Genomic DNA, 26,391 nt, shown 5'->3' with positions numbered 1-26,391 from the left:
TCTGATGGGATGTCAGAGAGACGGGGGGGCGGGGCTATAGATGATGTATGTGAGGCCACATGGCGTCCAACGTTCACCTGTTCACTAGTGTCTCAGAGTCAGACGGCCAGACGTGTCTCCACAGCGCTGAGTCAGCACTAAAGAACGCTCTGACTCCTCCCACCATCACTTCTTTCTATTTCTATTTTAAACCAATCAGCAGGACAGATAGAGGCTTATACCCACAGTCTACATCTCCTCTTCCTCCTCTTCCTTCTCCTCTCCTCCTCCTCCACCTCCTCTTCATCCTCCTCCATTTCCTACTCCTCCTCTTCATCCTCCTCCTCCACTTCTTCCTCCTCCTCTTCCTCCGCCTCCTCTTCATCTTCCTCCTCCTCCTCCTCTTCCTGCTCAAATTCCTACTCCACTTCCACTTCCTCCTCCTCCTCTCCTCATCCTCCTCCTTCTTTTCCACTTCCTCTTCCTCTCCTCATCCTCCTACTCCTCCTCTTCTTCCTCCTCCTCCACTTCCTCCTCTTCCTTCTCCACTCCTCATCCTCCTCCTCCCCTTCCTCCTCCTCCTCCTCCTCCTCATCCTCCTCAACTTCCTCTGCCTCCTTCTCCTCTTCCACTTCCTACTCCTCCTCTTCCTCCTCCACTTCCTCCTCTCTTTCTCCTCCACCTCCTCTCCTGTTTGGCCTCCTCAGGACGGAGCGTGACGTCAGCAGCTGGTCATCAGAGCGCCTCCGTCAGCTGCTGTTGGAGGTTCGGGTGGAGGGACCGGAGGGCGTCTGTAAGCTGACGGAGGTCAACAAGCTGGAAGGAGAATCCTCCATCAACAACCGCCGAGGAAAACTCTTCTTCTTCTACGAGTGGCAGCTGAGGGCCAGCTGGCTGGGTCAGTGATGATGGAACTGATGATGTCACTCTGTGGTGACATCACACTGATGACATCACACTGATGACATCACACTGATGCCACAGTCCCAGATGTCCTCAGGGTTCTAGTCCCAGATCTATCTATCTATAAATCTATGCTCTTCTTCTGTGGTGCTAACTGTTTCTTGTCTGCAGGGACGTCCAGCATCGGTGTGAAGTACAGAGGAACTGTTGACGTGTCCAACCTGTCAGACGAGAACGACATGGACGACCTCGATGTGAGTCAACAACTTCCTGTTCCTGATCCTGTATTGATCACGGCATTGATCACGGTATTGATGATCAAACTGATAACCATATTCCCGTCCAGATCTCAGCATCTCTGTGTAAAGACCAGCCTGACACGCCGCTCCTCGGCCTCATGAAGAAGAGCGGCGTTCAGGAGGTCCGGAAGGTTCTGGGCAAGTTCGTCCACCAGCTCAAATCAGGTCTGTTACCCAGAATGCATCAGGACTAACCAATCAGTGATGGTCCCTGTAGTAACCTGAGATGACCTCTGACCTCACAGAGTTCAGTCAGGGGATGATCCTTCCCACCGCCGACCAACCGGAGCTGCCTCAACCTCCGACCCAGAAGAACCAGATCCAGACCAGTAAACCTCCGGTAGACTTTAGTTAAACCAACATGCAGATATCCAGGTGGGTCAGGTGTGGAAGTGACCTCTGACCTCTTTGTATTCTCCTGCAGAAAAGCTCCACCCCCAAGTGCTCCTCTGGCCCCGCCCCCAAGTGCTCTTCTAGCCCCGCCCCCTGCCCCACAGGTGTTCGGATCTCAACATGCACCTTTAATCTGAAGGAAACCTTTCAAACGTCTCCTGATGAGCTGTACAGGACCTTCATCAGCCAGGAGGTACCGAACCGCAGATAACCCTCTCAGTAGTTTTTTTAGGTGTTTACGCGCTCGGGCCGTGTAGTACTACAGTACTGCAGTAGTGCAGTATTGCAGTAGTACTGCAGGTAACCCTCTCTGTAGTTCGTGCAGGTGTTTACGCGCTCGGCAGCGGTGGTGGACGGTCGGCGAGGAGGGAGGTTCCAGATGTTGGATGGGAACGTTAGCGGAGAGTTCACACAGCTGGTGAGGTCACAGCTGCTCAGCCAATCAGTGGTGAGTTGTCACGTCACTATCACTATGGTAACCAGACTACTGCTCCTCCCCGCAGGTACCGGACCAGAGGATCGAGATGAGGTGGCGGTTCAGGACGTGGCCCAGCGGTACGTCTTCCTGTGACCATGTCAAGATGCAGAGACATTCAGAGACAATCTGACATCGGAGCTTTGTCTGTTGTCTCTCCATCAGAGCACTACGCCACCGTCAGCCTGGAGCTGGAGGACCGAGGAGACGAGACGGAGCTGAGGATGGAGTGTCGAGGAGTCCCGGCGGGGGAGGAGGACTCCACCAGGGAGGGCTGGACTCGGTTCTACTTCCACGCCATCAAACAGACGTTCGGATACTGAGGGACTCTGAACACTAACTGTGTCATGACACCTGCTTAAAGGAACAGCTCACCAGTTTAATCCTTCAGTAACACGTGGCGTCCCTAAGGGGGGCGTCCTGGAGGCTCGGGGCGTGGTTAGCCTAGCTTAGCATATAGACTGGAAGCAGGGGGAAATGTTAGCCTAGCTTAGCATAAAGACTGGAAGCAGGGGGAAATGTTAGCCATCAGAAGTAAAAAAACAAAAACAATCCTTTAGAGTTTGATGCGTTGTCTGTGAGCGAATCATTGTGTGAATAAAGTTTGGACAGTTTCAGTGTGTCTGACTTCCTGTCATCAGGACCAATCAGAGTCAAGATTACTGACATCAAAGCAGCAAAAATAAAATGTGATTTTCTAAAAATAATTATATATTTCTACTTCCAGAGTTTCTTTATTCTCTCAGTGTTGTTTTCTTTTCTCAGTACATCATTATATTTGACCTCATAGTTAAAATACACAAAGTACACACCTTCATTTACAACAAAGATACACAATAAAAACACTAAAAACAGTTAAAACTACATTAAAGCTGGTTGAAGTTGAAATGATTTCATACTTTACAGGAATGTGAACGTTCATATTTACATTCATACAGACGGATATAAAAACACACAAACATCTAAAAGCTATAACTTTAGTTTTTTACAATATGAACACGAGACGCTCGATGTTATGAAATGTATTTAAACGATCAGTGATCAATTAAAAAAATAGTTTCATCTCAGTGATGCTTTTTTTTCATCAATGATAATTTAACCGGTTTAACTGATCACTAATATTGGTTATTGATTTCTGTAACATTGATTCATCTCAGTAGAGCTGCCTTGATCTCGGACGGAGAGCTTATACGCTGGAAGTCAAAAGGTCAGCAAGACGAAGCTAGAAGACTTCCTCTTCCTCCGCCTCACAGCCGTAATCTGGAAAACACAAATCAATCAAACAATCAATCAAATATCAAATATTTTCACTAGTTTACCTCGCTGTCAGACAGCCCTTTCTGACGGGGAACTGAAGCCGTTATATCGCTGTCTTCAAACACACCAGACTCCATTCACAAAAACACTAATTTAAGCTCTCAGAACACGGGAGTTGCTGGTCTACCCAACTTAATCTCTGATCTGTGTCTATGACCTCTCCTTCCTCTGGATTTTCAGAATAAAAGACTGGACTCACCTCCTACGAGCTGCAGAGCGCTGACACACTCCCCCTCCCCCTCTGCCTCCATCTCCACCTCCTCTTCCTCCTCCTCCTCCTCCTCCTCCATCACCACCACCACAGGGGCTGGAGCAGCGGGGGTGGAGCTGGTTTCTGGTTCAGGGACAGGAGTCGCTTCAGATGCACTTTCTGTCTTTGCATCTGTTGTCATGGTGACGGTGGTTTCTGCCTGAGAGGTGAAACACATCAAGTTTAGAATACGATATGCATGATGTATATAATGATATGTTGTATAATATATGTATGTATATATATAATATGTACGTATAGTGAGTGGGAGCAGGTGTGACAGGTATGAGTCAGGTATGGTCGCTCACCTGGACGGCTGTTTTCTTCTTCTTTGATGTGGCGGATAGGAGGAGTCGCACCCTGAAAACAAACAACATATTCTCATGATCGATTTATCTGTTGATTATTTTCTCAATCAATCGATTGATCGTGTGGTCTATAAGTACCTCTTCCCCATGATGGTGGCGGTAGCGGCCAGGTCTCGGTTTGCATCGCTGGTCTTCTTGCGTCGGCGGCGGTTGAGTCGTTTCCGTGTGGCGGCGGAGGCGTCTGGCGTGTCGGAGGCCGCTCTGCTGGGACTGCTGCCCCCCCCACTTCCTGTCCCTCTGCTGTTCAGGTCTCTGAGGACGTCGTAGTTGATCTTACTGGAGATCTTCTTCTTCTCCAACATCCTCTCTATCGCCTCGCCCGCCGTCGACGCCTGGATCTGCTCCTTCTTCTTCTTGGACTTCTTCGGCTGGAGGCAGACAGAATGTAACCTTATTTATATTAAAGTTTATTACTTTATTTACTATTAATAGTTTTATGACTATTAATAGTTTTATGACTATTAATAGTTTTACTTCAGATAGTTTTACTAATATAAATAGTTTTACTATTAATTGTTAATAGTTTTACTATTAATAGTTTTACTTCAGATAGTTTTACTACTAATAATATTTTTACTATTAATAGTTAATAGTTTTATTATTAATGGTTAGTAATCCAGTCTTGATCTTCGATGAGCCCAGGACAGCCCCTGGACTCCAGGCTGGGAGACCCTGTTCACTCACCTTCTCTTTATACGTCCCCTGTTCTTTCTCTTTCTTGATCTTCTCTTCTTTCTCTGAAAAAACAAACATTCAAAATCACAAATCAATAACACAAATGATGATGAAGACGGTGAAGATGATGAAGAGCCTCCGCTGACCTTTCTGCTCTTTCAGGTATTCTGCGTTCTGTTTCATCCACAGCTCCGTCTTCACCTCGACCTCCCGATCATTCAGGATGTACTGCAGCAGAAAATAAACAGTTAGTTTATTCAGTAATATAAATAACTAAAGAGATTCAGGAAATATCTGTACGGCTGAACAGATCAATACAGCAGTGATTGATAAACTGACCTTATCAATCTCCAGATCATCGATATCGTTCAGGTCCAGCTCTCCACTCTCCGACTGATCATCTGTAAAAACACCACAAACAACAGCAGACCATCAGAATAAACAGGTTTACCACCTGTCCGTGAGTCCGTGACGAGGTCATGATGATGTAATACGTACCGTCTGGTTGCTCGCCTGTTGCGGGCTCGTTGAAGGTCTGGAAGGTCTGTTGGAGGCTCAGGCTGGCGGCGCTCGGCAGCTTTCCCAGGATGACAGCCAGAGGGGCGGCCTGACGCTGAGGCCCCGCCCCGTCCTTGTCTGGCCCCGCCTCCTGCTCGTCGTCTGTCTTCTTGTCAATCCCGTCCTCCTCCTGGATCACCTGACACAGGAAGTTCTGTGTCAGGTGTTGGGCGGCGGCTTGGAGCTCGGCATCTTCGATCTCTGGCACCTCGGGTTCCTCAGAGGACAAAACCTCAACGTCCTCGGGGTCTGAAAACCAGGAAGTAAAGAGTTCTGAAATGTTTCGGATGTGGAGATAGACTCCGCTGACTAAGATCAGTACAGACCGATTTCTTTGGCGTAGGCGGCGTAGATTCCTCTCAGCTTAGGTCGGCTCTTTTCCAGCTCAGTCTCAATCTCGTCTTTGTAGCAGCTGATCTCTCCTGACAGGACATGACAGGACATGACAGGACATGACAGGACGAAAACATTAGTCCGTTAAAGTTTGTGTGCTTTCTGAATTGTCCTAAATGATCCCTTTAGTGCCCTCTGAAGTGTCCTAATTAGTTCCCCTAGTGCCCTCTGAAGTGTCCTAATTGGTTCCCCTAGTGCCCTCTGAAGTGTCCTAATTAGTTCCCCGAGTGCCCTCTGAATTGTCCTAAATGATCCCTTCAGTGCCCTCAGAAGTGTCCTAATTGGTTCCCCTAGTGCCCTCTGAAGTGTCCTAATTGGGTCCTTTAGTGCCCTCTGGAGTGTCATAAATGAATCCTTGGGCAGAGTTAGGAACTGACCTTCGACCTCATCCAGCTTTCTGGCCAGCTCGTGTTCTAGCTGCAGAAGAAGAGGACAGTAAAGATGATTGGTTGGGTCATTGATCATTGGTGAATTCATCGGTCAGCAGCTAATCAGAGACGGAGGGATCTACCTGTTGCATCTTTGTTTTTTGCTGTGAGGCGGTGAAGGACGGTGGATCACATTCCTGCTCCAGATCTACCTTCATGAACTCATCGATGGTCAGATGACTGGTGGGCGTTTCCTCAAACTCTGTTAATCTGTAGGGAGGGAGAGAGGATGCTGTAATCTACTGGGATCTAATGCAATCCACTGGGATCTACTGCAATCCACTGGGATCTACTACTGGAATCTACTGTAGACCACTAGGATCTACTTCTGGAATCTACTGTAGTCCACTGGGATCTACTGTAGTCCACTTGGATCTACTGCAATCCACTAGGATCTACTGTGGACCACTGGGATCTACTGTAGTCCACTGGGATCTAATACAATCCACTAGGATCTACTGTAGTCCACTAGGATCTACTTCTGGAATCTACTGTAGTCCACTGGGATCTACTGCAATCCACTGGGATCTACTGCAATCCACTGGGATCTACTGTAGACCACTGGGATCTACTGCAGACATCTGGGATCTACTGTAGTCACACTGGGATCTACTGTAGTCCACTGGGATCTACTGTAGACCACTGGGATCTACTGTAGACATCTGGGATCTACTGTAATCCATTGGGATCTACTGTAGTCCACTAGGATCTACTGCAATCCACTGGGATCTACTGTAGTCCATTGGGATCTACTGTAGTCCACTGGGATCTACTGCAATCCACTAGGATCTACTGTGGACCACTCGGATCTACTGTAGTCCACTGGGATCTAATACAATCCACTGGGATCTACTGTAGTCCATTGGGATCTACTGTAGTCCACTGGGATCTAATACAATCCACTAGGATCTACTGTAGTCCACTGGGATCTACTGTAGTCCACTGGGATCTCCTGCAATCCACTGTGATCTACTACTGGAATCTACTGTAGTCCACTGGGATCTCCTGCAATCCACTGGGATCTACTACTGGAATCTACTGTAGTCCACTGGGATCTACTGTAGTCCACTGGGATCTACTGTAGACCACTGGGATCTACTGTAGACATCTGGGATCTACTGTAGTCACACTGGGATCTACTGTAGACCACTGGGATCTATTGCAATCCACTGGGATATACTGCAATCCACTGGGATCTACTGTAGACCACTGGGATCTACTGTAGACATCTGGGATCTACTGTAGTCACACTGGGATCTACTGTAGACCACTGGGATCTATTGCAATCCACTGGGATCTACTGCAATCCACTAGGATCTACTGTAGACCACTGGGATCTACTGCAATCCACTGGGATCTATTGCAATCCACTGGGATCTCCTACAATCCACTAGGATCTACTGTAGACCACTGGGATCTATTGCAATCCACTGGGATCTACTGCAATCCACTAGGATCTACTGTAGACCACTGGGATCTACTGCAATCCACTGGGATCTATTGCAATCCACTGGGATCTCCTACAATCCACTAGGATCTACTGTCATCTTAAGTGATCTACTGTAATTCGTTCTCACCTCTTCCTCAGAGTGGTCTGGCAGACCTTCACCACACTGATCACATCCTTCACCGTACGACGAAACTTATGCATCCGAGCTGCTACCAGGAGAGCTGAGGAGGAGGAGGAGGAGGATGAGAAGAGGAAGATGAGGAGGAAGAGGAGAGGAGGAAGACACGGTAGAAAACATAGAAATCCACTGGCATGCGTTTTTTCTCTTAAAATTACGACTTTAATCTCAGAGAATATCAGTTTTTTTTCTTGTACATATTTCCGACTGTTTGTTGTTGTCATGGTAACGGCGGCCATGTTGTACCTGCTCCACAGAGTCCAGACGGTCGGCGTCCCGTGTGCATCCAGTCCCTCTTCATCCTCTGAACGAGACGAAGAGCCGTCATGGAAACCTCGTGAGTCTTCACCCCGAACTCCAACATGTGAGCAAACCGAGGGATGTACAGGCAAGGGTCTGAGGAAGAGGAGGAGAACAGAGGAGGAGGAGGGGGAGAGAGGAAGAAAGAGGAGGAGAAGAAGAGAGGAGGAGGAGGGGGAGGAGAGAGAGAGAGAGAGGAGAAGAAAAGAGGAGAGAGAGAGAGGAGATAGGAGGAGGAGGAGAGATGGAGGAGAGAAAAGAGAGTGAGAGAGAAGGAGGAGAGAGAGGAGGAGGAGAGAGAGAAAAAGAGAGAGGAGAGAGGAGAAGAGAGAGGAGAGACGGAGGAGGAGGAGAGAAAAGAGAGTGAGAGAGAAGGAGGAGAGAGGAGAGAGAGAGAGAGGAGGAGAGAGAGAGAAAAAGAGAAGGAGAGAGGAGAAGAGAGAGGAGGAGAGACGGAGGAGGAGGAGAGAAAAGAGAGTGAGAGAGAAGGAGGAGAGAGAGAAAAAGAGAGAGGAGAGAGGAGAAGAGAGAGGAGGAGAGACGGAGGAGGAGGAGGAGAGAAAAGAGAGTGAGAGAGAAGGAGGAGAGAGAGGAGAGAGAGAGAGGAGGAAAGAGAGAGAAAAAGAGAAGGAGAGGAGAAGAGAGAGGAGGAGAGAGAGAGGAGAGGATGAAAAGAAAGAGGAGAGAGAGAGAGGAGGAGCAGAGAGAAGGGGGAGAGGAGGAGGAGGAGAGAGAGAGAGAGAGGAGAAGAAAAGAGGAGAGAGAGAGGAGATAGGAGGAGGAGGAGGAGAGAGGAGGGAGGAGGAGAGAGAGAAAAAGAGAGAGGAGAGAGGAGAAGAGAGAGGAGGAGAGACGGAGGAGGAGAGAAAAGAGAGTGAGAGAGAAGGAGGAGAGAGAGAGAAAAAGAGAAGGAGAGGAGAAGAGAGAGGAGGAGAGAGAGAGGAGAGGATGAAAAGAAAGAGAGGAGAGAGAGAGAGGAGGAGCAGAGAGAAGGGGGAGAGGAGAGGAGGAGGAGGAGAGAAGGAGGATATTTACATAAACATATAAATAAAGGTATAAACTTCTATTGGAAGTAAATCAAGATGTGAATGTTTCTGTGACCGTCTGATAATTAATGAAACCTGGTTCCAGACTCCAGGTAGACTACCACCTGGCCCTATGGTCCTCTGCTCTCCTCTGTCACCATAGTAACCGTCTCCTCCTGCTCTCCCAGGTTCCCCGCGCTCTGTCTCCCTCTAGAGGAGCAGCAGCTGGGTGAAGGAGAGGATGGAGCAGCAGGAGGATCTAAGATGGCGACCGGAGAAACAAACAGCAGCTGCTGTCTGAGGATTCAACGGTAACCGGTAAAAACAACCGACACACCGGGACTCTGTCCGTCTGTCCACCGGGAGGAGACGATGAGCGGGGCCGCGCTGCGACACGCTGAACGGTGAGGACACAACGACACCCGGTGATTATTGATTATTGATCACCTCTCTGTTACTGAGTCAGTCTGGACCGTTATGTTATTATACTGGAGCTGTGCGTCACCTACAATACTACATTAATACTCTGATAATACTCCTACCGGGACATTAGAGGGTTAAGGTGGTGTGTTTGTATATTATAATATATTATAGGGTATAATATATTATATGTGATTATAGGATGCCTATAGGCTGGAATCAACCAGACACAGGCTGGAATACATGCAGAGCTGAGGTAGATATATATATATATATATATATATATATATATATAATATAATATATATAATATATATATATTATATATATATATAATATATATATTATATAATATATATATATTATATATATATTATATATGATGATATATATATATCATATTATATATTATATAATATGATATATATATATAATATATCATATTATATATATAATTCATATTATAAATAAAAAATAAAATTTGAAGGTTTTCGGATTCAAACGATGTAATTTTAGCCTATTAATCTTTTAAAGCTCCCATATCGTGCTCATTTTCAGGATCACACTTGTATTTTGTGTTTCTACTAGAACATGTTTACATGATTTAATGTTAAAAAAACAACTTTATTTTCCTCATACTGTCTGCCTGAATATACCTGTATTCACCCTCTGTCTGAAACGCTCCGTTTTAGTGCATTTCAATGGAATTGCGTTGCTAGGCAACAGCTTGGGTCCATGTTTACTTCCTGTCAGCTGATGTCATTTACATACACTACAACAGGAAATAAACTGGGACACATTTAGAATGTTTATGTTTAAAGCCGTGTAATGGTCTAAATATTGTATATTTGTGACATCACAAATGGAGAGAAATCCTAACGGCTTGTTTCAAACGCGCAACTACTGAATATGGGCTGTGTATATTTCTGTCACATTCATCTCTCATTTATTATACATATATGTTATATATTATATAGTTACTGTATTGTGTATAGAGCTGCAACGATTAGTCACTTCATTGATTAGCTGAGTGACAGAAAACTAATCGACTAAATGTTTCAGTAATTTTTTCAGGTTAATGTCAAAATATTTTCTGGTTCCATCGCCTGAATTGTGCTGATTTCCTTTTCACTATTACTACTATAATGTTGAACATTTCATTGACTAAATAACGTACAGATTAATGGATGGCATGAATATAAGGGTGCTTCAGGTACGGACTGAACGATATCATGTGCTGGACTTTAATCTGTTGCATAATCGGGATTATAATCAGATTAATCTCTGACTCCCTGACAGGAAACAGTCATCATGCTGTGAGGTCGCGACCTCATTGGCTCTGTGACGAGGGAGGAGGAGGAGGTGGAGGAGGAGAAGATGGCGGCTGAACTTTTCTCCACCAGCCTCCCTCACAGTAACGAGGTGGAGGTGAAGAAGAGTTTCATCCAGCCCAATGAACCGGAGCCGCCGGCTGAAAACACCAACGAAGAAGACGACATCCAGCCCAACAACAATGACAGAGAGGACGGAGACAGCTGGCAAGAAGCACAGCCCACGCTCAGAGAGAGGTACTACTCTGCACCACACCATGCTCTGCTCTCATTGGACAGCAGAAACACAATACTCTGCTCTGATTGGACAGCAGAAACACAATACTCTGCTCTGATTGGACAGCAGGAAAACTATAATTATATATATTATATTGTAGTATTTAATCCAATATAACAGTGTGACAGAGGGAAACATTACTGATGATGGAGGAAGTAAAATATAATAAATAATCTACATATTTAGGATATAGTTTATATAGTTATATCCCATAATAACTGAAGAATGAGTGAACATTTAGCGGGTGGCTCGTTTAAAGATGTTCCTGTCCAAGTTTTCTCCTGTTAATGAGTTTTATCTGAGGAGTAAACACTTCGTAAACACTTTGTTGTTGTTGTTGTTTTCCCTCAGGAACGCTCTGATGTTCAACAACGAGCAAATGGCTGATGCTCACTTCATCGTCGGTCCTCCAGGAGAGACTCAGAAAGTTCCTGCTCATAAGGTGAGTGCTCTGGGCCTCACGTTGTCATCTGATCTCATCTTCAGTGGACCTCTGTATCTACTTCCTGTCGTGTGATTGGTTCCCTGTCTCGGTGTTTCAGTACGTCCTGGCGGTGGGCAGCTCCGTGTTTGGAGCCATGTTTTACGGAGATCTGGCTGAGGGTCAATCTGAGATCCACATCCCTGACGTGGAGCCGGCCGCTTTCCTCATTCTGTTGAAGTGAGTCTGGTCTGGAGACGAATTCACGTGTCCACAAGTTTATCTTCTGAAAGATGACGAAATTCAACTATGGTAGTTCCTCAACTAGCCCTGTGGGTAGTCACTAAGTCACCAGACCTCTTATCATCACCTATTTCCTGTGAGGACAGGCTGATCTACTTCACTGTGCCACGTTCTGGTGTGACCAGGCCTTTCCAGTGCTCCTTGGAAAGAACTCAAGGGTCCAGTAGGCAGTCCCAGAGGTCCTGGATGTTGGTTCCAGGAGTTACTAAATGAAACCGGGAGCCTTGAGGTAGTTTCAGGGTACTTGATGTTCTTCCAGTTCTTAAGGAGGTTCTAGACATTACATTCTTTGGGTAGATGCTTTTGTCTAAAGAGACCTACCTACCTCAAGGACTCACTCTAGCACCTGAGCTACAGCTGCCCCTCCTGTAGTCCTTTGGAAAGTGTTTGAGGAAGGGCCAGGGTTCTAGGTGGGAGTCTCAGTGGTCCCCGTAGTATCCTACAGAGGAGTCCAGTGGTCCTGGATGTGATCCAGGTGCTGAAGGGATCAATAACTTACCAGACAATGTATGTGTGACGTATGTTGTCCCTGACACATGTCCTGATCCTGCTGTGTGCTCTGTCTCAGGTACATGTACAGTGATGAGATTGAGTTGGAGGCTGACACCGTGCTCGCCACGCTCTACGCTGCTAAGAAGTATATCGTTCCTGCTCTTGCGAAGGCCTGCGTCACCTTCCTGGAGACGAGTCTGGAGGCGAAGAATGCCTGCGTGCTGCTGTCTCAGAGCCGGCTGTTCGAGGAGCCGGAGCTGACGCAGCGCTGCTGGGAGGTGATCGACGCTCAGGCCGAGCTTGCTCTGCTATCTGAAGGCTTCTGTGAGATCGACCTGCCCACGCTGGAGATCATCCTGCAGAGAGAATCCCTCAACATCAGCGAGGTCGTGATCTTCCAAGCCGTGCTGAGCTGGGCGGCGGCTGAGTGCAGACGTCAGGGCCTGTCTGTAAACCCCAGGAACCAGCGGGCGGTGCTGGGTAAGGCTCTGTACCTGGTCCGGATCCCCTCCATGACCCTGCAGGAGTTTGCAGACGGGGCGGCGCAGTCGGACGTCCTGATGCTGAAAGAGACTCATGATGTTTTCCTGTGGTTCACTGCCTCCAGCAAACCCAGACTGGAGTTCCCTCTGGTGAAGCGGGCCGGACTGGCGCCGCTGAGGTGCCACCGCTTCCAGTCCTCGGCCTACCGCAGCAACCAGTGGCGCTACAGGGGGCGCTGCGACAGCATCCAGTTCGCAGTGGATCGGCGGATCTTCATGGCCGGACTCGGTCTGTACGGGTCGAGCGGCGGGAAGGCCGAGTACAGCGTGAAGATTGAACTGAAGAGGCAGGGGACCGTTCAGGCCCAAAACCTCACCAAGTTCCTGTCGGATGGATCAAGCAGCACCTTCCCTGTGTGGTTTGAACACCCGGTCCAGGTGGAACCGGACACCTTCTACACGGTCAGTGCCGTCCTGGACGGAAACGAGCTGAGTTACTTTGGTCAGGAGGGGATGACCGAGGTGCAGTGTGAGAAAGTGACCTTCCAGTTTCAGTGTTCATCAGACAGCACCAACGGCACCGGTGTGCAGGGGGGGCAGATCCCTGAACTGGTCTTCTACTGCTGAACCAGAACCTGACGAACTCAAGGCCTTTCATCAGTCAGAAAACATGTTAGAGTGAGACAGGAGTTCTGATTCTGACGGACAGTCCAGGTGGAACTGGAAGCTGATTGCACGGTTGAGGTGGAACTGGAAGCTGATTGGTTTGTCTGTGCTTCTTAAAGGAAATGATGAATGAACATTAAAGTTTATGTGACTGAAACTGAAAACGTGTTGCCGCTTCTTTGTGGTGAAGTCCTGCTGAAGGAGTTTGTGGAGGAAATGTCTGATGTTGTAGTTTCCCACAGCTGCCACTAGAGAGCAGGCTTGAGCCTTTAAAACTGTGGCGACCTTGTAGTTGACAGTGGTTCTACATGCACTTTGAAAACCCTTTTCCTGCAGCTCCTGAGGATTTACATCTAATAATTTACATATTTGACATGATATTGTTGGTTTATATTTTATATTTAAAATCCATTTGAACCAAAACTCTGATTCAGACAGCCCTTTCTGACGGGGAACTGGGCCGTCGCTGTCTTCAAAGAAACCAGACTCCATTCACAAAAACAGCAATTTTATCTCTCAGAACATGGGAGTTGCTGGTCTACCGCTGCATCCATCGTTAGTTTGTTTCTGTTATTGTGTGACTTTGGTGAATCCAAACAACCCTCACCCTGTGTTACTTTCTAATATATGTGTGTGTGTGTGTGTGTGTGTGTGTGTGTGTATATATATTATAAAAATGTCTAACAGTTTAAATACATAAAATATAGTTTTCCAGTAAATAAAGTGAATAAATAAAGTTCTCACCGATGGCGGGAGCGTTGATGCAGAGCTCCCGAGCCAACAGCAGAAAGGTTTTTCCCAGGATATAAACATTCACCTGAACACATGAAACTAAAAATTAGAGCTGGAGTTTATATATATAAATATATAAAAACTAAAATCAATAAAATCTGTCTCTGCTGGTCTGAGGTCAGTCCTACCTGCAGCAGGTCACTCAGGTCCAGCAACATGTCTGAAACACAGTTCAGGAAAACACAACTTCTGGTGGGTCCAGACTGACACCATTAAACTCAAACCTTCAAACAAAGCGTGTCAGAGTGTGTGTATCAGTGGTTGCTAGGATACGTGGCGTCCCCTCGGTGCGACACACCAGGTAGAGGCACGCGGCGATGACGTGCTCCGTCTTGCGTCCTCGCGTCAGGTGTTTACTGACGACCATCTTGAAGAAGTTGAAGGCCGTGTCCAAACAGTGCTGGTTGAGCTGCAGCTGGCTGCCCAGCTGTTGGATCTGACGCTTACCTGGAGACACACAAAGGGTTAATCAGTAGAAACATGAAGGTTACGTCAGGACATGATGATGATGATGATGATGAAGGTACTCACCGCCCTGCAGGGTCTGGGCTCTGGACTCTTTCCCAACACTGGTGTGAAAACCAGACCCAAGAAGGGGGGCCTTAACTGGACCTGCAGACACAAAACACCAGACTCCGTTCAGCATCTGAGATCATTTAATCAGGCTCACTGCCAGAGTCCACATCTGGTTGATATGAGTTACATCACTTCAGTTTTCCCTGAATCATTTAGCCTAATAAATAATTTCTAATGTTTAAAAGACACCATAATGATATTCTGGGTTATTAAAATAATTCATTCACAATCAGAATATAAATAAATACAGACGTGAATAATATAAAGGCAGAGAGAGAAACCAGTACCGGTGAGAGCCTCCAGCTGTAATCACACTCAACCAGCATCAGCTTTGACTGGCACTGCTGTTACCATGACAACCAGGTGATTAGCTCACCTGGCTGCAGAGGGGAAGCTTTTCCTCCACAGAGACACACAGGAGAGACGCAGGCAGTTTCTGCAGCTTCAACATGAAAACTGCTGCTTTCATCATTGGGTGAGTTCAAATAATCTCACCTGGACAGGTAACAAAACTAATCTCACTTGAACAGGTAACAAAACTAATCTCACTTGAACAGGTAACAAAACTAATCTTACCTGAACAGGTAATAACTCACTACTTTTTTTCCTAGACTCGTCTTTATCTGCTGCAAATTCACAGAAGAAACTACAGCTGAAGGTGAACTGGAAGGTAAACTGTTTTTACTGGTTTATCTACTGGTGGGTGTACAGGGTCTTTACTAGTGAATGTACAGGTCTTTACTGGTGGATGTAGTGTCTTTACTGGTGGATGTACAGTGTCTTTACTGGTGGATGTACAGTGTCTTTACTGGTGGATGTACAGTTTCTACTGGTGGATGTACAGGGTCTTTACTGGTGGGTGTACAGGGTCATTACTGGTGGATGTACAGGGTCTTTACTGGTGGATGTACAGTTTCTACTGGTGGATGTACAGGGTCATTACTGGTGGCTGTACAGGGTCTTTACTGGTGGATTTACTGAGTTGTAATATAAGAAACCTGTATTATATATTTCTTGGGGACCTTTGATCTGCTGAATGATCTCCATGTTTTAAGACTAATTGGTCGTAGCCGTCGTAGAAGTTCAGATTTTCTGTCTTGTCAGGTTTGGTGGATACTGCTGTTCAGACGGAGTGTCGGGATCGTTACCTGTGGATCCACGTGACCTCAACACAGACGCCTCGCTTCGAGGCTGTAGGTCAGTTCTTCATGTTGACACCTCTGTAGTCCTCATTACCAAAGTACACCTGTCCGACTACCTGTCCTGTAATGTTAGTCCTAAACTTGACGCCGGCACATGTTCACTCCATCCATGTAGATGGAAACGGCGTCCACTCCATCAGCGAGCAGCTTGCCTCGCGCTGCGGTTACACCGTCAGCACCTTCAAGATGGACGGCTTCACCACCTTCAGAGCTTCATACTACTCGTGCTTCACCCACAACCAGGTAGCTCCACCTCTCCATAACCCTGATCCACAACCAGGTAGTTCCACCTCTCCATAACCCTGATCCAGACTGACGCAGTTTCTGTTTTCCAGGATGACGAGGTGTTCACCTTCAGCTTTAACGTGATAGTGAGTGATGCTGGTGGAACGTGGACCAGTCGGCCTGTTTCTGCAGTCTGTTCTGGTCTGATCTGGACTCACAGAGAGATCATCTGTGAGGAGGACTACATGGAGGTCAGAACACCTACTACTACTACTGCTTAAACTGATCTGTCCTGAGACTGATTTGGTTTCAAGGCTGATTTCATGATGTTGACCAGGTGAACGTGAACAGAGAGTCTTCATGTGGAGGTCAGCGGGGGGAGAGTGGAGAGATGTGGGAGGCTGCCTTCTCTCAGGTAAAATTACACCAGCACAAACACAAATCAACACTACTGATCTCTGAGGACAGGAGCATTTTTTTTCACTTTCAAGTCCCATGTAACAGTTTTCACAGTAAAATATTAACTTTTATCCAAATCTAAAGTCCTTTATATGTGGCCCCTTTTCAAGTCAATTATATTTGTATAGCCCAATATCCCAAATTTGCCTCATGGGGCTTTACGAACTGTCTTCCTGAATGGTTCCTCCTTCCATCCAAACTTAGTCACCCATCACCCAATATTAAGGAATCTGCTTGTATCGGTTGAAAACCAGTACCCGGGATGGCACAGTCATGCTTCCTTCAGCTGAGGTCAATGGATGCAATTTGATTTCATTCATCTCAAACTTTAATTGCAAAACCTTTTGTTATGATGAACAAAACTACCAAAATAGACCCAAGTTATCCTTTGAGTACTTTGTTTTTAAGGTTTTGACATGTTTGGTTTGTGTTGTTCAGGCGCAGAGGACGGCGAGTTCTGTCTGGCAGCTGATGCTCCTGCAGAGTGATGGACAGGTTTCCTCCATGTCCATCAGTGAAGCCCAGAGGCAGGGCTACAGCCTGACCACCACCGCCCGCAGGGTGGTGCTTCGTTCTCAGTACAAACAGCCCCACGCTGAGCTGACGATGGTGGGTAACCATATAGGCAGACAAGAACCAATCAAAGGTCCAGAGCCCTAGCAGATTTATTAATGAAATGTTTATCGTCAGGTGGACGGCGTCCCCGTGGAGGTTGTCCGGGTTTCTCTGTTCTTTAAGCAGAAGCTGGTGGTGTTGATAATCGATGTTTCCATGGCCTGCACAGTCAGTAAGTTCTCTCATACAAACACACCTGAACTGGAAGCTGGTTTCTGTCCAATGAATAAACGGTGCTGACAGTGATCCTGTTCATCTCCCCTCAGATTCGGGTTCTTTCGACGGCGCCCGGCTGCTCTGGGACATCCCCCGGGTCATGACCCCTCTGGTTGGGGAGGGAGCAGGTTTTAAAAGTCAGAACTTCAGTCTGGGGGTGGAGGGGGTTCTGCTGGACAAACCCATCACCGCAGCAAGAGGATTCAGTCTGGTCCAACAAGGACATCTGGTCCAGATCGGGGTTCCTTTTGGGGCAGAAGGCGGCTACAGGAAGGTACAGTCGGTCCCATCCAAACTTCAGACAGGGACAAGGTTTTAACAAACACAAATTGCAAGTCCAAGTTTTCTTCTGAGCAACAAATACGTGCAAAACGAGGACTGATGTCACGCTACACAAGCAGATGACATCAGCAGATTCAGTTTCTTCTTCTCTGCAGAGTTTGGTGGTGAATAACATGTACAAGGAGACATACGTGATCTTCCTGCTGTACGAACATGTCTTCGCTGTGCTGTATGAAGACGGCAGCAGCATCGACACAAGACACCGAATGCTCCGAGTGCTCGACACACCGCTGCTCTGCCGTCCACCCTTCGACCTCGACGGTAAGTCTCCAGTTTACAGACCGTTTACAGACCAGTTACAGACAACCTGCGACCCTGGTTTTCAGACCAGGCTTGGGTCCCTTCTGTGTGGAGTTTGCATGTTATGTTGCATGTTAGCGTGGGTTTTCTCCGGGTTCTCCGGTTTCCTCCCAAAGTCCAAAAACATGCAGTTTAGGTTAATTGTTGACTCTAAATTGTCCGTAGATGTGAGCGTGAATGGTTGTCTGTCTCTATGTGTCAGCCCTGTGATAGTCTGGCAACCTCTCCAGGGTGTACCCCGCCTTCGCCCAATGTCAGCTGGGCTCGGCTCCAGCCCCCCCCGCCACCCTGAACAGGATGGATGGATATATCAAAGTCTTGTGTCTGGACATCTTCTCTCCTGACTTCTGTTTCTTCCTGTAGAGACTATGAGTGACCACAGGGTTTTCAGCGTCTACCTGGGAAACATTCCTGCTGATGTCATGTTGGAGGAAGTGCGGATCAACGGGAAGCAGTTGATGATGTCAGACAGCGCTGAGCGGGGCTACAGCATCAGTCCTGTTACTCACATCAATGGCAGCCAAGCCTACAAGCTCTGGCTGCCCTTCGAGGATACCGTCGTCCACCGGATGGTGAGGGCTACATACAGAACCTGTATCCCCCCGCTTTAGGTTTAGCATTCACCAGGATTTAGCCGGTTTAGCTTGGCTGAGTTAACCTTGATCTTTGTCTGGATTTGGGCTGGCTGCGGTCTAGTTTTAGCAAGTTTTCGGGCCTGCAAATGCCTCATTTTGGAATTAATTTTTGTACCGGTTTAGCCAACATATTGGCTTTCTGAACCGTCTGCCTGAAGGCAACACCTTAAATTCTTGGTTCAGAGTGTGTGTTGGGGTGACGTGGCACACCGGACCCTTCTCACAAAAATAAAGTAAAATTTTAGAACAGTTGAAGCCGTTTTGTTGCCACCTGTCTGTTTTTTTCCCACAGTACCTGGGTCAAGGTGCGATGCAGTACTCCATAGATATAAACTTCACTTTAACCATCATGCCCCAGAGAGACTCCTACTACCACCACACGTTCATCACAGCACAAGTATTAAACACATGTAAGTACATTTGCTCCTACTCTCTGCTCTAGTCTTTCACTGGTCTACAGTAACACCCGATTTCTCCTTTAAAGTCCCTCCAGAGATTACAGCTCAGTGTTCAGACGGAGGAATCACCTTCAGCGTGGGCAGACCGCCTCGAGCTGAGAGTCTCTGGGAGGTGGGTGTTGACCACGAGCCTCTGACATCACAGCTCGCAGACCAAAGAGGGTACCACCTCCACAACGACACCCAAAGGACCACCCTGGAAGTCCCGGTGTTCTCTGTCGGATACACCTATGAAGTAAGTGTCCATGATGCAGGGGGGTCCTCTATTGTTAGGTAGTGCTGAATATATATATGGGAAACTCATCCTGAAGTTGTTACTATTTGGTGCCGAGTAGTATCAGGAGACTGTTTGATCCCAGATGGAGTAAACATTCATCAGAATCATCAGAAACATTCAATACTCCATTATAAGAGAAACATATCTGATTTCAGTCATCTTTTTTTCCCAGGACGTCAACCTGTCAAACTTTTATGGAACATTTGAGCTTCTTCTAAGAGACTCCAAAACTCTGGAGGTCCAGACATCAACCTCCAAACGCTGCCTCTTCAAAACAGAGGACATGATAGGTAACCTCCAACCCCTTCTTCCAGTTCAGTTTAGATGGTCAACCTGCCGTCAGCCAAGCCAGTCCAAGACCAAACTCAGTAATGTCAGGGTTCAAATGGGGTCAAGACTATTTAAAACTGGACTTAAATGAGGGGTGATGCTGAGATTCAATAGGCTCAAGACCAAGTCGAGACTATGTCATCTACACGCTCTACACCCTCCTGATTTGACCCTGATTTGTCCGGTCCCTGAGTCGACTAGACCCCTTACATCGACCCTGATTGGTTGCCTCCCAGAGTCAGATACAGTCTTAACATTGCTCCTCTGTTGTGTATCAGTCTGTTCTGCAGATGGGACCATGACGGTGGTGACGACTCCGACCTCCACCTGGCCTACAGTGCAGCCTGAAAGAACCACTCTGCTGGACCCCACCTGTGGACCCAAACAGGCCGATGGATCCAGAGTCCTGTTTGAGTTCAAGATGGACTCCTGTGGGACCAGAGCCATGGTACCACGTGAAAATACTGAAAAATGTTTTGTCAAAAAACCTCTTTGTAAGAAAGGAGAGCTTACCAGGAGCACCACACCACAGAATTAGCGGTGAAACCATTCGCCGATCAGTGTTCTGACGTTGTCAATCGTTCAAGTAAAGAAAGGAGGTTATATGCGCTTCAACCGTTTAACAAGGAATAGTAAGCCTGTCCCATGCTCACAGAATAGGGCAATCTTGTCTTCATCAGTTTCAAGCTTTGACTCTGATGAAGATGCAGTTGGCGCCGAAACGTTAGTCTTCTAATAAAGCTGATGGCCTTAAATCTGTGTGCTCCAGTGTGCTTTGGACCTGGTCTCTGAAGTCTCTCCTGTTACAATCCTTCAAGTAATTTGGTTTTAAAACACTAAAAATTCACTAGTTCCATCTCATTTCTGAAAAGCAAGAGAAGACCAAGTAAACAAGATGACCGTGTGTTTGGAGTATTCAGATGTGTAAATTTAAAGGTGTAGTAAAGATTTGTAACTGAGGATGTTTCACAGGTTGGGGACTCATACGTGGCTTATGAAAACGAAATCTTCCATGACAGACAGCTGATTGCAGACGGACCAAACGTCATCTCCAGAGAATCTCAGTTCAAGTAACGAAAACACATGTGAACCCTTCATAACCCTGGTAGTGCCCGATTCTCCCTTAGAGGACTTGGCCTGTAATTAATACCTAAAACAAAACTTCAAAAGTAAAAGACTATTGATAAAGAAATGTGTTTGATTTTTGAACAGGTTGACAGTGAGGTGCTTCTACCCACTAAGTGGAGTCAACAGACTGTCTGTGGACAGGATCTTGAGATCAGAGACTCCTGGATTGGGTTCCATCAAAGTCTTCGAGAGCCTTAAAGGTTAGGAGTTATCAACGATCCAAATCCAGTTTAGTTTGAATTACAGAATCTTAAAATCTCTATTTTCCAGCAGATTCATCAAATAAACTCCCCGCCAAAGACTGTTTGCATCAGGTATCTGGAAATGTGGTCAACATCCCGACTACCCAGGTCCACCAAACCCACCAAACCACAGCGGCAGGGGGAGTCCTGCCTCACTCCAGCATCAGGCCTCGGCCCAAACCTGGACCCAGCCACTTCATCACAGTACCAGGAGGACACAACAAGCTGCTCTTCTCTTCCCAAAACCTCCAAAGTTTTCCAAACTTTAATCTTTCTCCTCCTCCTGAGGGTCAAACCACCAGTACCCAGCAAGTCCCTCTGCAGGTTTCATCTCCTCCTCCTCATCCCATGTCCCATACACAGGACCAACATGTATTTGGATCTCCAACTGATGTCAATCTTCCAAACGTCCCTCCCAGATATGACCAGTTACCAGACAACAGCATCCAGCTGTCAAACCTCCACACACTGAGCTACAACTTTGTAGAAGCGAGAGGTGAAAATTCAGGACTAACTGATGAAAACCAAGCCTCTGGCTTGAGTTCATCCAGCAGGATTCCTGATTCTCCAGTTGTGGAACAGTTTGAAAGTGACTGGCGAAACTCCGTTCAGACTCCAACACTTCAGGTTCCTAATAGTTTAGGTGATAATGTTTGGCGCTCTGGCCTAACATGGGACCAGCCCCCTCTTAACCGAAATGGTATCATTAAGCCAAATGAAGACCTGCAGAATCTTAAAGTTGATCTTTCTCCTGGTACGCAAGATCTGACCCAGCAACATGAGACCAGTCTGGATTTGAGCCTTGACAGGCCCTCAGGTGGTGGGATGGAAATGGCTGAAGAGATACCTGGATACAAGTCTCAACGTCACAATGATCCTTCTCAAACCTCTCCGCTTCACCCGGTCTTTCAACCACGAGCTCAGTCCAGCCCAGACCACATTGGCAGCAGTGAACTACTCCTGCCTGGCAAGGATAAGAAATACGTCCTTGCTAATACCAAAAGCATCACATCCAAAGATACTGCGTCCAGCTTGTCTGGAGACAGACAGGGATCTGTCAGCACTGAACTGACATCTACTGCATCCAGCCAAGTCAACCGAAACCTGGACAGACCAGGTAAAATTGGAAGGAGGAACACTGAGTTGGTTCAGTCTAGGGTGCAGAACATCCGAGTCAAACCTCTGAGCAAATTTTTTTCTTCTGGGCATCAGCTCAACCAGAAACCTGTTATCCAACACGCAAACTCACAAATCTCTAATCCCTCCCAGTATGCCACTGGTCTGACAGCTGTCAGCAGTGATGGGAACCGCAGGATGTCCCAACAGCTTCCTGAACGCAGAGGTTCAAATATAAGAGAGGAACATGTGCCGGAGAGAACAGGTTTCTCAACACTGAGGCAGGAACAAGGTATTCATGGTGTCCGAGTCAAATCAGATCAATCTGCAGTCATCCACCTCACAGATATGTTCCCAGACCAGCCAGAACACCAACAAAAGCTGGTCCATCTGTACCCAAACCAGCAAGAACACCAGCAGAAACGGGCCCATCTGTACCCAAACCAGCAGGGACCCCAGCAGAAACTAGTCCATCCATCCCCAAACCAGCAAGAACAACAGCAGAAACTGGTCCAATCAGAGGCTGAGACAGGAAACAGTGGACACCAGGAATCTCCTCTGAGAAATTTCCCTCAACCAACAGGTATAAAACAATATGCTGACTTAAAAGTAAAGATCCTGGTCACTGTGAAATAACTAATCTTTATTTTTCTGTTTTTCTACACGTCCCCACCATCAGGCGTATCTCATATCAGAGTCAAACTTGTTCCCAGTCTCCCAGGAAGACTCCAAACCCACAATGAACCCAAACTGCAGAACCTCCAGAAACCCACCACTCAGTTTGAAACCAGAGGAGCGACGAGCAGGACGTCCTACCTCAGCGTCACCCCACAGAACATCCAAAACACTCTTGTTGACATTGGAGAATATCAACTGAACAATCCCAACAGAAACAAGGACCTGAATCCCACTGCAAGGCGAGCTGGGTTTACTGGTTCCCACACAGGTCCTAATGGTTCTGGTGGTTCAGACCTAAAAATCCACACCATGTCTGACTGCAGCGGTCAGTATGGAGCCAGTGTTCACCAAGGAATCATGAGAGGTACACGAAACGGATCTTCATTCATTATTCTTTTGGCCTGATAGCTACAGGGCCTTACTGCTTCTTCAAATTAAAGCAATCAACAAATATAGGAAAGTAATGAACTGTGTGTTTTCAGTTTATATTGCATTACATTTTTCAACTTTTTTGAAATACTTTTGCAATACCATAACTTATCTAAAGACAGAATAAGAAAAATAAGTACATTTAGTTGACCTTAGTTCATCTGAACGATGCATTATGAAACTGAATTAATCCAGTTCTGATAGCTGTCTTTAAACTGATCAGATGATAGAAGTCTTTAATTATTCTGGTGGCACAGATTCCTCACAGGTGATGATCATGATGATGATTTCACTGAATGTAAATAATCAATAATATTGAACTGTTATCTGTCTGGATCTTTATTAGTTTGAACTGGTTTGTATCAGAGGTTGCATCAGTTTAGTGCTACTGTTGTTTCTGAGGGTGTCAACATGTTTCTGTCCTCCTCTCAGGTTAGCAGATCAGCTGATGAAGAACAGAAACAAACAGTTGTGATCAAACGCTGTCTGCAGAATCTGATTGAATAAAGATTCAGTTTGTTCACATTCAGTTGTTTGAGTTTGATGATCTGTTGCTGCCAGTGATCAATCTCCGGGTCTGAGAAGTGAAGCCAATGTTCAAGTGCCTTAAATTTGCATTCTCTCTAACAGCCAGCAGGGGGCGACCCCTCTGGTTGCAAAAAGAAGTCTGATTGTATAGAAGTCTGAGAAAATGAGTCTACTTCTCACTTGATTTATTACCTCAGTAAACATTGTAAACATGAGTTTATGGTCTCAATCGCTAGTTTCAAGTCTTCTTCAATACAGCATGATGTTCATTTAGTAAATTATGGTCCCATTTAGAGTCAAATAGACCATAAAATTGTCAAGTCTGGGAGTTGTCTGTGTTTTCGTCTTACAACTTTAACCCTTTCACAGTGTGTTTTCAATTCATGAAAGTTAATTATAACCTTTTTGGTCGCCTGAAAATGTCATTCAGCATTCAGTTGTACTTGGCTCCACCCATTCATGTCACTTCTGGTTGCAAAAAACCAAGATGGTGACGGTCAAAAACCAAGAACTAAAATGCCGAACTCAAGGTTTCAAGGCAGTAGTCCACAAACAAATGGGTGACGTCATGGCGACTACATCCACTTCTTATATACAGTAAAGAAGTGTAGTCACCTGACTTTTACTGTTAAAAATAGTGATTATTTTCTATAAATTAATCATAATATTGGTGAGAAAGTAGTTGTTCAGCTCTGTGCTGGGCTGCAGTCTAACTGCGAAATTTCATATTTTTCAGACTTTCCTCTTATTTTTACTTTGTTCCTGTGAATAAGGACACAAAATTAAAATGGCGCAATTTTGTATGGAGTTTGGTTGGAGCTGCTTTTGTATCTCGTTCTAAAAGCTAAACTGTCAACTGTAGTGACTTCATAGAACCCGACATATTCCTTTTAAACTATTGGTAGTCCTGTACAGAGAGCGTGCTGTGCTAAATTCCATTCAGAAATATGACGGTTTAGTGTTTCAGTGCTTAAAATGTTTGTGTCTCACCATCAGCAGAGACAAACTGTCCCACAGCAGACGAAACTCCTCCACTTCCCTCCACAAACTGAACCTCCGAGACGATGATGTTGTCCTCGAGAACCGAACCACAGCTGGTGCACACCGCACTGCCCCGGGCCTGATCCACGTCGATATCTGACCCCCCACAGGTCTTGCACACCCTGGAGCTCATGATGGAGGTCAGAGGTCAACACAGCCTGGAGGTCAGAGAGGAGGAGGTGGTCAGCTGTTAGCAGAGTGTGGCTCTAATGTTTGACCTTTTCAAACCGTTCATCCAGATAAATTTGTTATGATTTACAGTGTTCATGTACTTCTAAACGGCTATACTATTACTAGGATACTATTACTATTTGCACATTTTTATAAAAAAAAGGTCATGCAGAGAAAAAAGTAAATATAAATAAAATATATGTGCAGGTATGGTAGAAACCCACTACAGGCTTATCTAAAAAAAAACTCATCTAAAAGATAAAAAAAAGAGTAAATAATAGATAATAATAATAATAGATAAAATATTGTAATATTTTGACACATTAACTTTACATAATAAATTAATAAATTTGTAATTATGTAAAGTTAATGTGTCTTCAGTACTTCATCAACTGTATACACTAGTTTATATGTGGAGGAAGTTTATGCAAAATATTACAATATTTTATCTATTATTATTATTATTATTATTGTATTATTATTTATTATCTATTATTTATTATCTATTATTTACTCTTTTTTTCTTTTAGATGAGTTTTTTTTTGATAAGCCTGTAGTGGGTTTCTACCATACCTGCACATGTATTTTATTTATATTTACTTTAAGGTAAATAAACAGGCTTTCCAACCATGTAAAATACAATGCCAATTAGCATTGTAACAACAGAGAAATAATCCACCAAACATAAGTTTCCAAACTTTTTTTCCCAGTTTAATCAATTTATTATGTAAAGTTAATGTGTCTTCAGTACTTCATCAACTGTATACACTAATTTAGATGTGGGGGAAGTTTATGCAAAATATTACAATATTTTATCTATTATTATTATTATTATTATTATTTACTCTTTTAGATGAGTTTTTTTATAAGCCTGTAGTGGGTTTCTACCATACCTGCACATGTATTTTATTTATATTTTATTTTCTCTGCATGACCAGTTTATGAACTAAAGAAAATAACCGTTAAAAACAGTTTCAGTTTAATAAACGAGTTATAACTGAACTCACCAACAATAGAGTCCAGTTAGTAGGAACCAGTTTGGCGGTTAGAAACACCCTGGAGCCGTTACTTCACCGGTAAAATCCATTTTTATTCTCCCGTTTGACCAAACTAAAGACACATATTTAGCTGTTCATTTAAACAGCTAGCTAATCATTTAAATAACTGATTATTGATCAGTAAAACTGATCAGTATTTGGAGCAGGATGGTTTGTTTTCTTCCTGTGACGCAGTTCATTAACGTCACTG

At 45.6% G+C, this 26,391-nt stretch overlaps 5 protein-coding genes across 8 annotated transcripts in view; 3 read left to right on the top strand and 2 right to left on the bottom strand.

Annotated features, from left to right (window-relative positions):
* Positions 1–732, bottom strand: part of vipas39 (VPS33B interacting protein, apical-basolateral polarity regulator, spe-39 homolog) — an 8,979-nt gene extending 8,247 nt beyond the window's left edge. Inside the window, exon 1 of the mRNA XM_074616364.1 lies at positions 729–732. The gene's annotated coding sequence lies outside the window, so the exon portion shown is untranslated. The remainder of the gene's footprint in view (positions 1–728) is intronic.
* LOC141756541 (activator of 90 kDa heat shock protein ATPase homolog 1-like) overlaps positions 1–2,763 on the top strand; it is a 4,449-nt gene extending 1,686 nt beyond the window's left edge. Inside the window, exons 2-9 of the mRNA XM_074616376.1 lie at positions 687–877; positions 1,054–1,136; positions 1,229–1,346; positions 1,427–1,521; positions 1,606–1,767; positions 1,891–1,992; positions 2,078–2,129; positions 2,215–2,763. Coding sequence (XP_074472477.1) covers positions 687–877; positions 1,054–1,136; positions 1,229–1,346; positions 1,427–1,521; positions 1,606–1,767; positions 1,891–1,992; positions 2,078–2,129; positions 2,215–2,372 — 961 coding nt within the window. The 3' untranslated portion in view covers positions 2,373–2,763. The remainder of the gene's footprint in view (positions 1–686; positions 878–1,053; positions 1,137–1,228; positions 1,347–1,426; positions 1,522–1,605; positions 1,768–1,890; positions 1,993–2,077; positions 2,130–2,214) is intronic.
* LOC141756521 (uncharacterized) overlaps positions 1–23,951 on the top strand; it is a 116,786-nt gene extending 92,835 nt beyond the window's left edge. The window contains exons 2-21 of one of the 3 annotated variants that reach the window (XM_074616328.1): positions 15,182–15,226; positions 15,363–15,421; positions 15,856–15,948; positions 16,069–16,196; positions 16,289–16,429; positions 16,516–16,593; positions 17,076–17,246; positions 17,328–17,424; positions 17,519–17,742; positions 17,906–18,071; positions 18,474–18,682; positions 19,038–19,155; positions 19,230–19,438; positions 19,653–19,770; positions 20,089–20,258; positions 20,783–20,880; positions 21,023–21,138; positions 21,209–22,879; positions 22,976–23,338; positions 23,836–23,951. In XM_074616328.1, coding sequence (XP_074472429.1) covers positions 15,201–15,226; positions 15,363–15,421; positions 15,856–15,948; positions 16,069–16,196; positions 16,289–16,429; positions 16,516–16,593; positions 17,076–17,246; positions 17,328–17,424; positions 17,519–17,742; positions 17,906–18,071; positions 18,474–18,682; positions 19,038–19,155; positions 19,230–19,438; positions 19,653–19,770; positions 20,089–20,258; positions 20,783–20,880; positions 21,023–21,138; positions 21,209–22,879; positions 22,976–23,338; positions 23,836–23,840 — 4,260 coding nt within the window. In that variant the 5' untranslated portion in view covers positions 15,182–15,200 and the 3' untranslated portion in view covers positions 23,841–23,951. Of the gene's footprint in view, positions 1–15,064; positions 15,255–15,362; positions 15,422–15,855; positions 15,949–16,068; positions 16,197–16,288; positions 16,430–16,515; positions 16,594–17,075; positions 17,247–17,327; positions 17,425–17,518; positions 17,743–17,905; positions 18,072–18,473; positions 18,683–19,037; positions 19,156–19,229; positions 19,439–19,652; positions 19,771–20,088; positions 20,259–20,782; positions 20,881–21,022; positions 21,139–21,208; positions 22,880–22,975; positions 23,339–23,835 lie in introns of those variants that run through there. The other 2 variants (XM_074616329.1, XM_074616331.1) reach the window with 2 other exon arrangements.
* brf1b (BRF1 general transcription factor IIIB subunit b) lies at positions 2,764–26,391 on the bottom strand. 2 transcript variants are annotated; one of them, XM_074616345.1, is made up of 19 exons: positions 26,151–26,391; positions 24,922–25,130; positions 14,707–14,787; positions 14,449–14,622; positions 14,304–14,335; positions 14,128–14,200; positions 7,913–8,062; positions 7,616–7,709; positions 6,122–6,248; positions 5,988–6,027; positions 5,544–5,639; positions 5,158–5,466; positions 4,999–5,060; positions 4,806–4,887; positions 4,669–4,721; positions 4,063–4,352; positions 3,925–3,976; positions 3,566–3,776; positions 2,764–3,309 (listed from the first exon to the last, which is right to left on the bottom strand). In XM_074616345.1, exons 2-19 carry the CDS (start codon positions 25,103–25,105, stop codon positions 3,272–3,274), a joined length of 2,148 nt encoding a protein of 715 aa, XP_074472446.1. In that variant the 5' UTR covers positions 25,106–25,130; positions 26,151–26,391; the 3' UTR covers positions 2,764–3,271. The 2 variants fall into 2 exon arrangements, with proteins under 2 accessions (XP_074472446.1, XP_074472447.1); XM_074616346.1 differs by lacking the exons at positions 24,922–25,130; positions 26,151–26,391 and adding an exon at positions 15,039–15,057.
* On the top strand, positions 9,227–13,540 carry btbd6b (BTB (POZ) domain containing 6b). The gene is made up of 5 exons (XM_074616365.1): positions 9,227–9,395; positions 10,711–10,979; positions 11,371–11,461; positions 11,562–11,680; positions 12,312–13,540. Exons 2-5 carry the CDS (start codon positions 10,789–10,791, stop codon positions 13,342–13,344), a joined length of 1,434 nt encoding a protein of 477 aa, XP_074472466.1. The 5' UTR covers positions 9,227–9,395; positions 10,711–10,788; the 3' UTR covers positions 13,345–13,540.

This window comes from Sebastes fasciatus, chromosome 18 (genome assembly GCF_043250625.1).
Source record: "Sebastes fasciatus isolate fSebFas1 chromosome 18, fSebFas1.pri, whole genome shotgun sequence".
In the NCBI taxonomy this organism is placed as follows: Eukaryota; Metazoa; Chordata; class Actinopteri; order Perciformes; family Sebastidae; genus Sebastes; species Sebastes fasciatus.
The sequence above is the reverse complement of the archived record's forward strand: the minus strand, read 5'-3'. Positions and strand labels throughout refer to the sequence as shown.

Excerpts from the sequence above, each read along its gene's own strand:
- btbd6b (XM_074616365.1), top strand. The coding sequence starts at position 10,789 with ATGGCGGCTGAACTTTTCTCCACCAGCCTCCCTCACAGTAACGAGGTG. Across the intron at positions 11,462-11,561 it reads AGAAAGTTCCTGCTCATAAG|TACGTCCTGGCGGTGGGCAG; the intron begins GTGAGTGCTCTG and ends TCGGTGTTTCAG. Across the intron at positions 11,681-12,311 it reads GCTTTCCTCATTCTGTTGAA|GTACATGTACAGTGATGAGA; the intron begins GTGAGTCTGGTC and ends GCTCTGTCTCAG.
- brf1b (XM_074616345.1), bottom strand. The coding sequence starts at position 25,105 with ATGAGCTCCAGGGTGTGCAAGACCTGTGGGGGGTCAGATATCGACGTG. Across the intron at positions 7,710-7,912 it reads GTCTGGACTCTGTGGAGCAG|CTCTCCTGGTAGCAGCTCGG; the intron begins GTACAACATGGC and ends CCTCCTCCTCAG. Across the intron at positions 5,061-5,157 it reads AACAGGCGAGCAACCAGACG|ATGATCAGTCGGAGAGTGGA; the intron begins GTACGTATTACA and ends GTGTTTTTACAG.